The sequence below is a fragment of the Dermochelys coriacea genome, chromosome 1 (assembly GCF_009764565.3).
Source record: "Dermochelys coriacea isolate rDerCor1 chromosome 1, rDerCor1.pri.v4, whole genome shotgun sequence".
NCBI lineage: Eukaryota > Metazoa > Chordata > Testudines > Dermochelyidae > Dermochelys > Dermochelys coriacea.
The window spans coordinates 310,757,877-310,775,365 of NC_050068.2; the positions used below are offsets into that span (position 1 = coordinate 310,757,877).

Here is a 17,489-nt window from a genome sequence, read left to right on the forward strand (position 1 = left end):
TTAGAAAAAATGTTGAAGGAGAAAATAGTTAAGGACATTGAAGTCAATGGTAAATAGGACAAAATACAACATGGTTTTACAAAAGGTAGATCATGCCAAAACAACCTGATCTCCTTCTTTAAAGAAAGTAACAGATTTTTTAGACAAAGGAAACGCAGTGGATCTAATTTACCTAGATTTCAGTAAGGCGTTTGATACTGTGCCACATGGGGAATTGTTAGTTAAATAGGAAAAGATGGCGATCGATATGAACATTGAAAGGTGGATAAGGAATTGGTTAAAGGGGAGACTACAACGGGTCCTAATGAAAGGTGAACTGTCAGGCTGGAGGGAGGTTTCCAGTGGAGTTCCTCAAGGATCAGTTTTGGGACCAATCTTATTTAATCTTTTTATTACTGACTGACACAAAAAGTGGGAGTGTAATAATAAAGTTTGCAGATGATACAAAGCTGGGAGGTATTGCCAATTTAGAGAAGGACCAGGATATCATACAGGAGGATCTGGATGACCTTGTAAACTGGAGTAATAGTAATAGGATGAAATTTAATAGTGAGAAGTGTAAGGTTATGCATTTAGGGATTAATAACAAGAATTTTCGTTATAAGCTGGGGACACATCAATTAGAAGTAACGATGGAGGAGGAGAAGGACCTCGGAGTCTTGGTTGATCATAAGATGACTATGAGCTGCCAATGTGATATGGCTGTGAAAAAAGCTAATGCGGTCTTGGGATGCATCAGGAGAGGCATTTCCAGTAGGGATAAGGAGGTTTTAGTACCGTTATACAAAGCACTTGTGAGACCTCACCTGGAATACTGTGTGCAGTTCTGGTCTCCCATGTTTAAAAAGGATGAATTCAAACTGGAGCAGGTACAGAGAAGGGCTAATAGGATGATCCGAGGAATGAAAAACTTGTCTTATGAAAGGAGACTCAAGGAGCTTGGCTTGTTTAGCCTAACTAAAAGAAGGTTGAGGGGAGATATGATTGCTCTCTATAAATATATCAGAGGGATAAATACCGGAGAGCGAGAGGAATTATTTAAGCTCAGTACCAATGTGGACACAAGAACAAATGGTAAAAACTGGCCACCAGGAAGTTTAGATTTGAAATTAGACAAAGGTTTCTAACCATCAGAGGAGTGAAGTTTTGGAATAGCCTTCAAGGGAAGCAGTGGGGGCAAAAGATCTATCTGGCTTTAAGATTAAACTCGATAAGTTTATGGAGGAGATGGTATGATGGGATAATGTGATTTTGGTAATTAATTGATCTTTAAATATTCAGGGTAAATAGGCCTAATGGCTGTGATGGGATATTAGATGGGTGGGATCTGAGTTATCCAGGAAAGAATTTTCTGTAGTATCTGGCTGGTGAATCTTGCCCGTATGCTCAGGGTTTAGCTGATCGCCATATTTGGGGTCAGGAAAGAATTTTCCTCCAGGGTAGATTGGAAGAGGCCCTGGAGGTTTTGCGCCTTCCCCTGTAGCATGGGGCACGGGTCACTTGAGGGAGGATTCTCTGTTCCTTGAAGTCTTTAAACCATGATTTGAGGACTTAAATAGCTCAGACATAGGTGAGGTTTTTCGCAGGAGTGGGTGGGTGAGATTCTGTGGCCTGCGTTGTGCAGGAGGTCAGACAGATGATCATAATGGTCCCTTCTGACCTTAGTATCTATGAATCTATGTAATTTGACTTCTGGAACTAGCTAATCACATCAAGAGTTGACAATATTTCAGCTAGCAGCAATTTTTTGGATTCTGAAATTCCAAAGAGTTTTTTTCTTCCAGAGACAGAAAAGCAAAAGGTGTAAGAACAAAATCAGGAAGAGAAAGTTAACAGTAGTAAACTATAAGACTACAAGCTAAAATAATATTGAAATACAGTTTCTCAAGTTAAGGTAGTGCAGTTAATCCAAATATACACATATGTAACAGATAAATTAAAATGTAGGTTTGGCTCCCCTTCCTTGCAATGTCAACATCTATAACAGCAAAAAAATGACATCAGTGTTGGATATTTGTTATTCTAGAATAGTGTTTCCCAAACTTGGGATGCTGCTTGTTCGGGGAAAGCCCCTGGAAGGCCGGGCCGCTTTGTTTATCTGCTTCCCGCAGCCCCCATTGGCCTGGAGCGGCGAACCGCAGCCAGTGGAGCCGCGATCGGCTGAACCTGCGGACGCGGCAGGTAAACAAACTGGCCCAGCCCGCCAGGGTCTTTCCCTGCACAACCGGCGTCCCAAGTTTGGGAAACACTGTTCTAAAAGATGGACCCCTATCGCATCAAAGCAATAAAGCCATGCTTACGTTGGTATAATGGAGGAAGCTCTTCTAAAGGTACTCCTTAACTGATCTCTGGCAGAAAAGGTCATTCTCTATCTTGGTGGGCTTTTTTGAAGGGCTAAAAAGCTGGAAGCAGTTGAAATGCATTAATAAATATTGCTCAGGTAGTAATAAAAGTTAAATAGGGCTGGTATGAGAGGAAGCAATATACCTTTTAAACTAGGTCCTAGCAAGCCATAGGTTCATATGCCCATGATATCTAGCACTTTAGAATCACTGCTAAACACTTGGCCTACTATAATGCATATATAGTGTGGAGAGTTATATATCTTATTAAAAGAGAGGAAAACCTATCTTATACAGTGTGCATTTGATACTAGCATACTGTGACATTATATGATTAAAATATTACCATGTAGATCAGGGGTTCTCAAACTGGGGGTCAGGACCCCACAGGGGGTGCAAGGTTATTATATGGGGGATCGTGAGCTGTCAGCCTCCATCCCTAACCTCGCTTCGCATCCAGCATTTATAATGGTGTTAAATATATAAAAAAGTGCTTATGTTCTTTATGGGGGGGGTCACACTCAGAGGCTTGCTATATGAAAGGGATAACCAGTACAAAAGTTTGAGAACCACTGATGTAGATCATTGTTGCTACCACTGAAATATAATTGCAACAAATAAATCTTGTACAAAATAAGTCATGTAAGGTGTCAATGGAAAAGTTATGGTTTGCTGAATACAACTATCCTATTTGTATGCATGTATCGTTTTTGTGTCTGAAATTATGAATATTAACTATTTACCTGTATTTCAAATGTGTTTCTTCCTGTGGTAACACCCACAAGGTAGTTTACATCCAGTCTAGCCAGCACATTGTGAAGGGACTATTCAAAGTAATGGCTCATCAGCGAACACAATGGGCCATGGAAAAAGCTTATCCCCACTTGATGGACTTTCCTGTGGAGGTTCTAGCCAGAATAAGGGTAATGGCCCTTGCTATGACTTATCGAAGCATGCAAGCACATGTGACATTGGACACCATCTTGTGCCTGTACTTTTCCACCAACTGTACTAAGAGCAGACCCACCACATGGCAGAAAGTATAAAAGGCCCTGGAAGCATCTCCATTTTATCTCTTTCCTGCTCTGATCTCTGGACTATGGACTTACACTAATGGGAGCATTCTAACCGAAGGAATGAGGATCTTCCAATCTTTTGGAAGCAACAAGAGACTTAATAAGCTAGTAATTTATTCCATCACTGCTTAAAACCTGTTCAAAGACCCTTGCAATTATTGAATGTATTTGATTCCTTTGACCATTTTAACTCTTACCTCTTTCTTTTCTCTTATAAGTAAACTTTTAGATATTAGATACTGTTAGGCAAAAAGGTTCTTTTCCCCAAGAATCAGGCAAACACAGACGATACTGAAGGGGGGTTCCATTAACGTGATCTAGGAACCTTTTAGTTGGCACCCGCAAGTCTCCACAAGGGGATGTTTCAGCACAACACTTTGGTGCACACTGCTGTTTGCACTAGGGTGACCAGACGTCCCGATAAAATTGGGACTGTCCCAATATTTAGTTGTTTGTCCCACGTCCCTAGTTATGTATGGTGAGGATGCCATTTGTCTCTATATTTTGCTTCGGTGGCACTCCGACTTTTTTTTTTTTTTTTTGCTTGGGGCTGCAAGAAACCTAGAGCCGGCTCTGGTAGGAGGGAGAGGGGGGTGAGCCTGTGGCTGCCCCCACCATGTGTCCTGATATTTTGTTCTTGTCATTTGGTGACTCTAGTTTGCACCCTCACAATCTGAACTATGTGGCACTAGTGTAGTTAAGGCCTTTGTCTTGCACATCAGTTCCATTCTGTTACTAATGTGTTTGTTTTTTTTAAACCTTTCCCAATTCCATGCTGTGTACACAAGCCAATCTCATTCTTTTTTAACTTGTATTTGTGGAGACATGGGGCAAACTGTCAGCTACTGAATTTAAACGCTGGCTAAACGCTAAGCTACTTATTTGCTTTTACAATGTTTTTATGTTCGCTCTTGCTGCTTTTTTACTTTGTTGATATTAAAATACTGCCAACATGCGTGAAAAGACATTCTCTGGATCAAGGGCCTCCAACTCCAGGGAGAGAGCTTCCTCCTCCTCACATGCGGCTAAACATACAATTTGTTAATTTCATGCTTTGACTACCTGAACATCCTCCTCTATGGCCTCCTCTTAACTCCCTCTGTTACACTACAAAAATCTCTCTCTTTCTCAGGGACTTTCTTTCCTTTTCACTGCACCACACCTGGGCAGCCCCAATGCAATACAAGTCCCCCAGCTTACAATGAAACAAGGTTCCTCAGATCATTCAGAAGATCACAAAAAACACATCAGCTTTAAGAGTTGTTTCTATTGATGATAACCCTGCAGTCACAATATCTGCAAATGCCTAGGGCTGTGCCCACATATACGTCCACAATCTCCTCTCTTCTTTTCGAACATGTACCCCCATTCTATAGTACTGGACATCTCTCAATTCCTCATTCCCTGTCAGAGATTATTCCTTTGTTCACCTGATAACATTTGTCTGAAAGAATCTGGCCATCTGCCTCTCCACTATTCACTGACTTAGATGTTTCAGATATGCAGCCTGAAACCCTCTAGTTCTGATCTACCTACAAGTGCTTGCTATTACCAGTACTTTATCACCCTCATTTTCTCCTGTCTTCATCCACTATGACACTTCTTTAATGTAAAATTTCTAACTGTGAAACAGTTATGAAATTCAATTGCACTGCATTTTTCACCTTGTCCTACCCATGTACAGAACTGTAAAATTGGCCAGATGTATTACTTTGGTAGGGTGATGGTTTTGCCTTTTGCTGTCACTGAACAATCAGGTATTGGGCCACAATCAGAGGAAAGATGCTGGACTAGAAAGGCCATGGGTCTAAAACTGTATGATAGGTTTCCTGCACAATGCAAGGAGAAAGTTTACTGATTTATAGAAATTTTATAGAAAAGAGGCACGCAATCAAAATTACATGCTTACAATTTGGCCTAACGGAATTTTATATTTGTGATTTGAGTTGAACTGAAGCCAACTTCACATCTGAGTTTAAGTTGTCTTTTAGAAATATTAGCGAGAGCAATTATTAAATTGACACACAAAGGTGCTAGTAAAACCCTCACAATCTATCTGAAAACATATCTGCAAGAGATTCCAAGTGACATTTTAACAGAGGAAAAAGCTTGTGAAGTCAATATGCAGCCAGAGGTCAACAAATCTACCAAAACCACACTTATTTTTTTCCTCTATGCCACTCTGACTAGTTCAACTACAATGGTTCGATACTTTCCTCCTCTGAGTCCACTTCCTTAAAAAATTAAATGAAAGAAGTGAATCCTATCATTTAAAATGAAATAAGCTCAGCAGGTGAGTAAGCTTTGTGAGGATTGATTACCGAGTATTGATTTTCCACTGGTTGTGCAAGTTGAACTCCACAAGGCAGCCTTCATATTAACCTATCTCAGGCTAATTTATATAAAAAGGTTTGCATTGTCAGACGATACAGAAAAGAGCACAGCCTCCAATTGCTTTGTTCACACAGACTTAAAACATATTTTAATGATGTTTTTAATAAGCATCTTTTTCTTTGCACAGTTTACAAGTGTTTTGTTTACCTGTTCTGTTATATTTAACTATTGTTTTGTACTGGAGAGACAAGGTGGGTGAGGTAATATCTTTTACTGGACCAACTTTGTTGGTGAGAGAGACAAGCTTTCAGGCTACAAAGAGCTCTTCTTCAGATCCTGTAGCTCGAAAGCTTGTCTCTCTCACCAACAGAAGTTGGTCCACTAAAAGATATTACCTCAGTCACCCTGTCTCTCTAATATCCTGATACCAACATAGCTACAGCCCCACTGCATAGTGTTTTATATGTTATATTTCCCCTCTACATTGGACAAGAGTTCAACTGTTGTTCCAAGTAAAATCACTATAGTGCTCTAATACTAAACCAACCAACTTTTGTAATGTCTCATTCTTTTTAAAGGTCTCTCCAAAACTTCTTGTAGAGTCTTCCACACTGTGAAGAAAATATATTTTATAAAAAACAATTTTAGAAGAGCTTACTGTGGCCTGGATGCTTCTGCCTGATCTGTCTGAAGTTTCTCTCCTCCTTCCACTTCCATTGTGCAGTAAACAATCCGATTGGGAGCTACTGACTTTAAACCTTGCACTTCCATTATAACAATCTAAGCAAGAAGAAAGGAACAAAAACAATTTATGTATCAGACTTTAGAAAATGTTAAACAACACAGATATTGTGGTATTAAATTGCCACACACAAAAAAACCAAATAATTAATTCGAGTCTCTATAAATAGACATGAATTTATATTTTCCTCTTATTCTAATCTTTAAGTAATATATACTATAGCAATTAAGGAACAAAGAATGTAAAGTTAGGCCTTGTGCTCTATAAATCTTCAATAGGGTTCTATTTGGGTATCTGTTGAAATCTCTCTTGTCAATCAAATTAAACATTGATGTAAAGTACTTACATTTAAAATTAGTGTTTACATTGAGGTCTAAATGATAGAACAGATTACAATTTTTTAAGCAAATGCTGAAATAAGTGTTCATAAAAAAGACAGTTTTCAGAGTTTTAAGGGCTGATCCAATGCACATAAAGTCAATCAATCTTTCCATTAACTTTAATGGGCATTACATCAGGCCTTTAATAAATAAGAGGTACAAACGATATGAAGAACATATGTTACACTATAAAAGTGTTAGTAATTTTCTTGTTGTAAAATGGATGGATAGTTTCCAGAGGGTTGCTTTTAATTTTGGTGTCAGAAGATATAACTAAAAATGGAGTTTTATCTTTTATGACAATTTTATTTTAGTTGTTAATCTTTATCCTTTGTTGTAAAAAAAAAGTCTATATTCTTCAGTTTACTAGAAAGAGTATCTAACTGTTGCTGGAGAGGGTCAAAAATGTAGCATGTTGTAAATAGACAGCTAAATACTACGGAAGTTCTGTTTTTCAAAGGATTTCAAATCTGAATTGGAGTGAAAACAGAAAATTTTGAAATTCTGCAAAGGAAAATTATTTTTAAAAAATCATTTCATTTCAGGTCAGTTCAAATATTTTGTTTCAATTTTAACTTTTTAAACTTATAAATATAATATAAAATAAAACAAAATTCAGAACAGAAATCATTTCAAAACAAAAAACAGAAACATTTTGTTTGGAAAATGTCAAAATGCGATGTTTAGACATTGTCTCAACTTTTTTCCATTTTTCTTTCTAAGTGAAAAATTGGATAAATTGACCCAAAGTTTCTCCAGCAGTTCTACTAATATACTCACTGAAGAAACATTTTAAAGCTGTCTTGATTTTAAAAAAATGACATATTTGTTCACATTCACTTCTCTAAAATATACATATGAACAGCCTCTATCATATGCAGTTTCTTTAGATGGTGAAGAAGTAAGTTCTCATTGCTTCCAGAGTGGCACATAAGCAGGATGATATCATCATACTAACACAAACAAATAGGAAGCCCTAGGATGTGTCCACAAACTCTTCCAATTTGTATAAACATTTCCATATGAAAATAAGTTGTAGAAAAACAAACAAGATGTATACAGAACTTTCAGTTTTAAGCATCAAAGATGTATCTCAAAAGCAAAAAAAGTCATCTTTAAACTGAAAATGTCCCTGTAAAGCAAAAAAACTCTAAATAACTGAGGTTATATTTTCCTCTCAAACCATATGTGCAGCTCCTCTTAATGCTAAATGACATTACATATTATAAACAAAATGCATACCCTTGATTTTTACTGTATTATGAACTGACATGCAAAATTCTAATCTAGTTGGAAAACTGTGTCATTGTACTTATTTTTCAATATTAGCTAATCTTTACAGAAAGTATAGTAGTTGTCCCAATAATGAGAGACTCAGACCAATTATGGATACCAGACAATAACGCATTATGATGAGAGGAAAGATGTTCTTGTGACTAAAGCACAAGACGGGGAGTCAAAGGACTTGGATTCTATTCACAGCCGCACCACATATTTCTTCTGTGGCTTTGAGCTTTTCTCTGTGCTCCAGTTTACCTCTTTACAGCTGTGTAACACAAAGATAATAGCCCAGATTTTCTGTTTGCTCAGGAAGAGGTCAGTACAGCAGAAAAGAGAGAGAGACACGTTTTCTTCATCTGTCCCCTCAGGCAACATGCTGGGTAATAGAAACTGCAGGGGGACTTTGAAACACATTGCAACAGCAGCGAGTCAGAGCCTTGCCCCCCTCACCCACTCGCAAGTAGAGGGAGGATCGCTGGCAACAGCCCTGGAGTGGGATGCTGTTACTTGGGATTGGAAGCCTGGAGGAGGCTGTGGGCCATGTGACGGCTGCTAAGATTTGCCTCCAGCAGGCTCCAGCTGCCTCACAAGGGCCACGCAGCACTGGCTACTACTGTGACAGGTCCCCTCTCTGCTCATGGGAGAACTAAGAGCCTGGTGGCCTCAAGCTCTAGAGGCACGGCAGCAGAGGGGGATAATGACTCCTTTGCGGACCTGTTTCAGAAAATTTTGAGATCCCATATGAGCAGAGAGGTTGGTTGTGTGGGCAGAAAAACGTGAAATCTATTAAAGGACAAGGAAATAATTCAGGGGAAAATACAGTTGGAGGTTGCAGCTAAACAAGTGGCTGAACCTTTTTGAGTTTACCAATGCCAGACCTATGACCATCCACACCTACATGTGGTCCCTAAAAAAGCTGAAGGAGAGTGTAGGATTATTCACTATTTATCTTACCCAAAGGTGATATGATGCTTTTGTCTTTCATCACTTTTAAACCCCTTAGCACCTGTGGACGAACACCTTTCACAAAACAATATTTCCATATCTCACCTTTCAGTCCTCATCCTCAGAGGAAACCTGAACAATGCCTTCAAAAGGCAAACCTGGGAGCTTAAATTCATAACTTTGTTAGACAGTAAAAATCATGGTCTTAATAAAGACACTGTATTTATTGCTCTTTATAACACTCTGTAACCCAGTAACCACACCCACCCTTTCTTGTCCGATGACTGCAGATGTGTTAATGGGCCACTTCACATTGAACAGTTTCTTACAATATGGGTTGACTACTTATGCTAAACAATCTGTTCCACCTTGTATTTAGCTGTGACACTGACTACCTTTCCCAGGCCTAAGAAGATATCTGTGTAGCCTGAAAGCTTGTTTCTTTCACCAATAGACATTGGTCCAATAAAAAAAGACATTGCCTCACATATCTTGTCTCTCTAACATCTGTACTTTGGCTTTTTTATTTCTATTCACTTACAAAAACCCACCTTTAAAGATAAGTTGGGGGGGGGGGAGAATGCAAGGGATTTCATAGCTAATGGTAAAATGTACCATAAAGCCTCCAATACCTTGACACAACAGCATGCATTGTGAAATGGATAAAGCTAAGATAACCGCACATTGGGGTGACAGGTATTGGGCTACTCAAAGCATTTTTTAACTGAAAAGTACCACCGATATCTACAGAGCTTTGTAAAGAACAACAATTACATCATAGCTTTATGAATTACTATCTTTGTCTTTTATGAGCTCCATGCTCAATACATTATTTCATAAACTCTAGTTGAGGCACTGAAACATTATGGTACCTAATAATTTCCTTATGCTTCCTTTTCTCATGCCAAATGAATAACTCTGTTGAATGCAACTCTTATGACAGCTCATTTCTATGTTGATGTGCTTTTGTTTTCTTCTTCAGTTTCCATTTTACTTAGAAGGCACATTTGTCTCTGATATTAATTCTGGATGCTTGGAACAGAAAACCAGAAGGTCAAGACAATTCCAGGTGAAAGGAAATCATCATATTCTCATTAGGTGATAAACAGCTTTCTAGGTGCTATTTGTTTGTATTGTATTCTTCTCCTATACCTGTTTAGTAGCTGAAACAGACAAGATATTAAAAAGGCATCTTCTGCCACTATTTCTATCATTTTTGTTTCAAGTTGTTGTAAAAAGGTCCTCTTATAACAATTCCAGCTTGCGAAACAATCACTCTGTTTCATAAAACGATGATACCATCTGCATAGAAAATGTCTATACAACGAAAAATTGCCTGCTTACAAATACTAAACTCTGGAATGAAACATTATTATAATCCAAGTCAGAAACGAATGCATGCCTGAACAGTGATTTTAATACAGTCAACCCAGATTGCTTATGATGCTCAGTTGCAGTAACTTTGAATACTATGAATATTCTCAGAGGTTTCCTAAACTGTACAGTACATTTGCCTTGATGATTAATGTAGGCCATTTAACATACACACACACACCCCTCCTGCTCTTAGTGTTTATTTTTGAAGGGCAGAAAGAGTGTGGAAAGCATCCAGCCTCTTAGAAAGCAGAAAAATGTCTGTTAACATGGGAAGTGGTCGGTATTTCAGTGACCCGAAAGAAAAACAACGGTAGTTCAGAATTACACTGTTTACCTGCTATTGTGATGTGGAATAACTAAGATTACTGTCCACGAAAGTGATTAGAGGGAAAGTACTCATTCTACTTTTTGTTTGTTTACTTTGTGAATCTGATAGCATTGTGTGTGTAGCCTATTGCACTATAGTGACTTTTAATTATGTGGGTCTTTCAAACAGACACAGAGAAGGCACAAAAATTTTAAAAGTAGGAAAATGTGGCTGTAAAATTATAGGAACTGGCAGTATGATGAAAGGGCAGATGTAAATAGCTGAAATGGATTCCATTTCAAAGCTGACAGTGTCCCTTTAAGGAAATCATTGTATTTAAAGTTGCTAGCTATTTACATTTTATCCTGTGGGAAAATCTCATTGTGATGACCAAAAAAAAAATCTGAAATCTTAACTGTGTAGAGAGCATAGTTTGCATTAACCTCCATATAAAATTTTGGCTACATTCCTTTATTATTTCCCCATTCCTTAGCCTCAGTTTCTACCTCTTTATCATTTTCAGTTGTGACCCCTTCTCATTTCTATCCTTGTAGACAGTGCTGGTTCCCAATATCTTCCACTCTGTTGAAATCAAGATATAGGGCTTGTTTATTACCCGCTTCCTAGTTTTATTCTTTAAATAGCATTAATAGATTCCCTATGTTCTTTTTGTCTTTCATAATTCTCAAATAGTTGTTCAGCGTATCTGACAAAGATTCCCTAATTTAACCACTTCCTCCAGAAGTATGGACTGGATATTTTAAGGTCCTCAATTTGCCAGCATTCAGATGTTATAAACTGCATACAGCAGTACTAGCATAATCCTGCTTTTCCTTCAGGGATACCACTTCATACTTTAGAGAGTGGATCAGTTTTTGTCTATCTCCTGCTTCGTGTATACAGAGGAATAAATTCACTATGCTTCAATTAAAAAAATCTATGATGTCAGCTTCAACTTAGTTTCTTCCCCCTCCCCCCTTTTTTTTCTTTGAGATTTAGCTTTAAGTGATTAGGATGTGCGTGTATCGATCTCAGGCAAGAATCTGGCTTTCAGATTTTTAACACAGCATTTAAAATATAAGTCTCCCATGCTGAAAAAATGCTATCCATGCAATAACACTTCAGAAAACTAATCTACTTTTTGACTTGTCAAAAATGAACTGTAGCCTCTTGACCGGTAGAGAGCCTGTCAGTGACAGAAAAGGCCAGAAGAGCTTTGTAAATTCACTAAAACAAGCTGGATAAAACAAGCTGTGCCACCGGACTCCTCATTGTAAGCTGGATAAGTTTCTAGTGGAAAAACTATATTCACCTCACATACAACATTTACAAGAAAATTTGATTTCTTCTTTTTCATCTCATCTCTGGGCATCTTTTAGATTTATTAGCTTTCATGATTCTTTTGATTTTTAGATTTATTAGCTGTTGTGATTCAGCTAATCTCAATATATTTCCTTATTTCCTCATGGTGTAAAATTTGTATCCATCTCTAGAAATCTAAAGAAAGTTGCAGAAAGCCTTTTTTTTTTTTTTGACTTCCCATTAAACCCTCAACATCTACTCGGTAAAAATCAATCTCTTTTTATAAAATAGGATATTTTCTGTGTATGACAAGCATTGCAGGAGCTAAACAACCAATATTTGCTATGGATACTAATGGCACTATTTTCAGGCTTTGCATTCACTCTCTTAAGTGGGTTTGGTGAAAACAAGGGAGGTATGTATTGTTTTATATAATGGCTCATTCATTTCATGTAGTTTACCACTAACACAACCACTCATGTACCTGTCTAGCTGATGAACTGCTGCTGTTTTGATGCATGGAATGAAGGACTATTGTTCTTTAAAAAAAAAAATTGTTAGCCTTTTACATATGAATATTGCATGTAGAGGAGAAGCCCTACTCTTTTTGTTCTTTTCCAAGTAATTAAGGATTTAAATTGCTCTTAAAAACCTCTCCCATTACAAGAATGCTAGACACATTTTTGCATTATGCATGGATCAATCAGAATCTTCCTATCATTTTGCATCTTATTAAAAATAAATCAAATGGAAGAAACTTGAGAGGTTAACTCCTGCATTAAACAATCTCAAATAAATTATTACTATCAGTTCAGGTACAGTATCAATGTGATCAGTGTGCATTTGCATTTTACTTTATGGCTCAATAATGGCAAAGAAAATGGTCATAGCATTTTTCCTTAATTGTGAGAGTTCTGAATTAGCATATTAAAGTCTTAAAAAAAATTGAGAGAAAACTGTTACTAGTGTCCACTAATCACTGTGCTCTGAAGTCTAGTGTATAAATTAAATTCCCTAATGACTTCAGAACTGACAGTTTAGGTGGTACACAGAACAGAAGACAATATCATTTAAAACATTTAGTCAATGTAGATTGAAGCATTTCTTCAAAAGTTCACTTCTAACCATAACTTGGTTAACTAATGCCATCAACCCATGTCAAGTACATGCAATAGGTACAGCAGAGAATTGTTGAAGATTTTAGTTGTTGAAGAAGCACTATAACTGTTGACTTCTAGAAGACACAGTAATAAATAGGAACAATTATGGACATTGAATTATTGGTAAAGGGTCGAAAAATTTCAAAGGAAATATTTCCCCAAAACAGGGTTTCATCATAACCAAAATTTTTTGCTGATACAGATCAACTTTGTTGAAATTTTCCATGAAGAATATAAATGTGCTTCAGTTGCAAAAGTAGACCTGACCTGAAATGAGAAACATTTAGTTTCAGAATTTCTCCCTCTGCCTGAGCCACTGCAATGCATCATGGGAATAGTAGTGACATGTCCCTCCTGTTTCCATTCTCCAAACAGTCCCAGTCTCCTGGTCAGACTTCACCTCCCAGGAAGCACTGCAGTCTCTCACTGTAGTTGAGCAGCTGCAGTGCTTCACAGGAATTGTTGATTCTGAAACAAACCCAGAGGAAAGAGGAAACTTCAGCTTCCTCAGGGCACCACAGTTGCTCACACACAGGGAGAGAGATGGCATCGAAAGGGGAAGGAAATCAAATCAAAAATGTCAAAATGAATAATTTCAACATTCCCAAATGCAAATTTCTTATTTTGCAAAAAGTTTTGATATTTTGCTTTTGCTTCCTGAATTAAGATAAAATCCAAATGGCAAAATACTGCAATTTCCCACAGGGCAGAAGTTCTGTTTTTCAATCAGCTCTGATAAAGAGCAGTTCCTTAAAGAAGCACAATCTGTCCCGTTCACAGACGCAAAATTTAAACCTACCTAAAAATACAGGCTAAGGTTTTCAAACACCTAAAAAAATGACATTTTCAAAGGTGTTGAGCACCTACAACTCCAATTTTCATCACATCTCTGAAAACCATTTAGGAACTTAATTTGAAATACCTATGTTTGAACATTTTGGACATTTTACACATTTCATGCTCTGTGAAAAAGCGTGAGTCTTCCTAAATGAAGGATATACATAATGCAAATAAAATCCCAGCTACTTAAGTAAATAGCCAATTAACAATGAATCCAAGATGCTCGGAATGTTTGTGATTACAGGTGTACATATATGACTTGGGAAATATTTGTAGCCCAAACAGCCAAATTATAAACAACTGAAAACAAGGGGCTGTAATGGGAAGTGTTAGGCAACTTCAATATAAGGATCACTTACAGCTCCCCCAATAACAACACTGAAAGCTTTTTATTTAAAGACACATTGCTTAGAAAAGAACAATTGTTTAAGAAGTATATGCACACTTCTAAGTTTATTTTAAGCTACTTAAAAAAATTAAAACAATAATATATTCCAAGTTGCACTTTCGTCAATCCATGTACCTATTCTCAAATGTACTGAATGCGCTCTAAATGCAGCACATGTAAAGGTGTCAAATACAAACTTTGGTCCCTCTTTTTACTCATACTACTGTCACAAGGAGAGGCTATATTTCCTGGTATAGGGTTTGAATTAATAGCCATAAGCCCTGATCCTGAAATCTTATGTCCTCGTGCTCTCCTACTGCAGTATTTTGGATTCAATGTGGGTGCAAGAATGCACCCATATGGAACAGATTGCAGGATCAAGGCCTTCAATTCTTCCAGAGTATTCTCAAAAAGATTCCTGGATTTTCCTCAAGAAAACAGCTAATTTCAAAAACTGTCTTCCCTGCTGATATTAATAATGAGCACGGAAGATGCAACTCTGAACAAGATGTTATGGGATGCTCCTCAGGGCAGACTGCTCGGAGTGGGGGCTCACAGCTGTGCCTGCAAACTTCAGCATCTTCATCTTCTACCTGTAAGAGGCTGTCCGGCGAGTGGGGTGGGAACAGGCAGCTGGTTCTAGCCCCCTGGCTGCAAGGGTGATATGTGGGAAGTATAACCCTTTAAAACTGAGCTGCTCCTCCAGAGCAGCAGGAGCTTGGGCTCCAGCTCCAGCAGCAAACACTCCAGGCCAGGTTCAAGCAGGAGCTCGGGAAGTTTCTTTCCAGGCTCTTACTGAGCATGCAAACTTGTCCCCCTCCCTCCGGGGGTGGAGGGGAGGGAACTGTGCCCATGGCTTAGGAAAGCAGAGCAGACCCCAGCGCTGCTCCTGTTCTCCCTGCTCAGGGGTTCACAGTTGTGCCTGTGAAACTAAGGCAGCATTTTCACCTCCTACCTGTGAGTGGCTGTGCTCCCCACCCCACGTGTGGCGAGTAGGCGGTGGAGGTGGGGACATGCAGCCCTAATGTGCCTACCTTTAAGATGCAATACAGGCACAATACCATATTCACTTTTTTTGGGGAGGGGGTCTCTGCTGCTGCTTGATTGCTTACTTCCAGTTCCACATGGTGTCCGGTTGACCAGTGAGTCCGTAACTCTGATGTTCGCATCTTTGAGGTTCTACTGTACTCACACTCAATGACAAAATGGTATATCAATGCGGGGATCAGTCCACTGATAACAGAGGAAGTACAGCCGTATAACACTAGAACCTAATGGTACCCATTGGATGTTAACAGGCATGGTCTCAATTTAGCAAAACTACACCTTCTATGAGCCATTATAATCCTAATTAACATTAAATTGGCCTCGATCATAATGATATTTCCTCCACCTTCTTATTGTCTTTTCACACTACTTAAATTAACATCTGCACCAATGTCCCCCCATACTATCAATATAGACAGTATTTTAGTAAAACATTTACAATTTTCAAAAACATCCATTGAGAACTGTGCTCAAACTAGTTATAACCAAACATTATGGTAACATAATCCTACATCATGTCATTGCTGATTCGTACTTTCCCATAACTTATCTCCAAGTTATCTTTGACTTTTTTCACACTAGCAACTTCAGTTTCCCATACTCCTCTACATTTAGGCTAATTTAGGCCCCAAACCGAACGTTTACTTATATCTTAACCAAAACCATCCTGTAGGCTACAGCTCACCTGACAACATAGTGATCTTGAGTCCTGTTCTTAGTTTAAAGGGGAAAATGTACATGTGTTTGCACATAAACCCTAATTATTGAAAATTAAATTATGATCTAGCTGTTTAACATATGAGTATGAATTTCTAAATATAACTACAAAAGTGGGGAAGGACTAATCATAAGGAAGTAGTAAGAAATAATACTCTAGAATCATTTAAATAATCAACAAACGTTATGTGATATATGCACTTACCTCTAATGTGAATGATAGCACCACATCTGACTTTGACAGCTGAATTTCATTTTCATCTCCTATGTCCAAGAAAGCAGAATTCTGTGATCGCTTTAACTTCTGCAATTTAAATTCTGGGCCACCTTTAGACACTGGAAGACTTTCCAAATTTGCCATTAGCAAATTCAGTGAAGACCGCAACTCTTCTATAAACATGTTCTCCATTTCTTTCGTTACAAACTTTGGAAATTTTCTTTCCTTGAAAATATTTTTAAAATTCAAAATGTCATTAATTATGTCATATCATAAATTTAGTTTAACTTACTAATCAATTGTCTGTGTGCTCTCAGCCAAAGATAGTTAATTAAAATATAAATCTGAACTTCAGTGACTATCTAGGATTACACGTTACAAATACTTGGCTTTGGAAATCTATCCTAAATACATTGCTGTCTTTAGCGAGAAACAGTGTGAATTGAATTCCAACAAATACTTCAAACAGATTAAACCAAATTGCAACTTCTTGAGTACTTACAGAGAAAGAGAGATTAAAGGGCATTTTTCAAAGAAGGCAGGGCCAAATAGTTCATTCTACCTTAATTTCAGAATGAGAGTATGTGCACGCATCTTACACAGTCTCTCTGCTCGACTTGTATATTCATCAACTTACTGTACCCCTTTAATGTTCACTATTAATATCTGACAAGCTGACACAAAATTCAATTGTCCAGTAGATATTTTACTATTAAAAACTCTTTATATCTGGACACAGAAAGATTTTTAAAATGTATCATGTAACTGTACTCATTTTTTTAAATCATTATTTTAGATGACAATGCTAATTTTGCTAGCGAAAGGCTTATTTTAAAATGAAAGCTATAGGGTAGCTAAGAGCTAACTTTCACTCTCAGTGGGAGTTAAACAGACAATAGTGTGTAAGCTCTGCCAACCTGCACTGTAAAAAAATAAAAAATAAAACCCTCTACCTACAGCCAATGAGTAATGTAAAAGCATTTTGGAGCCTGTATGATCAGTGGACAAAGAGAAACACTACAGCTTTCTTTTAA

General features: G+C 37.8%; 1 protein-coding gene across 26 annotated transcripts in view; it reads right to left on the reverse strand.

Moving 5' to 3' along the window:
* CADPS2 (calcium dependent secretion activator 2) overlaps positions 1–17,489 on the reverse strand; it is a 592,957-nt gene that overhangs the window by 346,832 nt on the left and 228,636 nt on the right. For all 26 annotated transcript variants that reach the window (XM_038405345.2, XM_038405323.2, XM_038405244.2 and 23 more), the window contains exons 5-6: positions 16,444–16,680; positions 6,411–6,532 (exon numbers count right to left, since the gene is read on the reverse strand). In XM_038405345.2, coding sequence (XP_038261273.1) covers positions 6,411–6,532; positions 16,444–16,680 — 359 coding nt within the window. The remainder of the gene's footprint in view (positions 1–6,410; positions 6,533–16,443; positions 16,681–17,489) is intronic.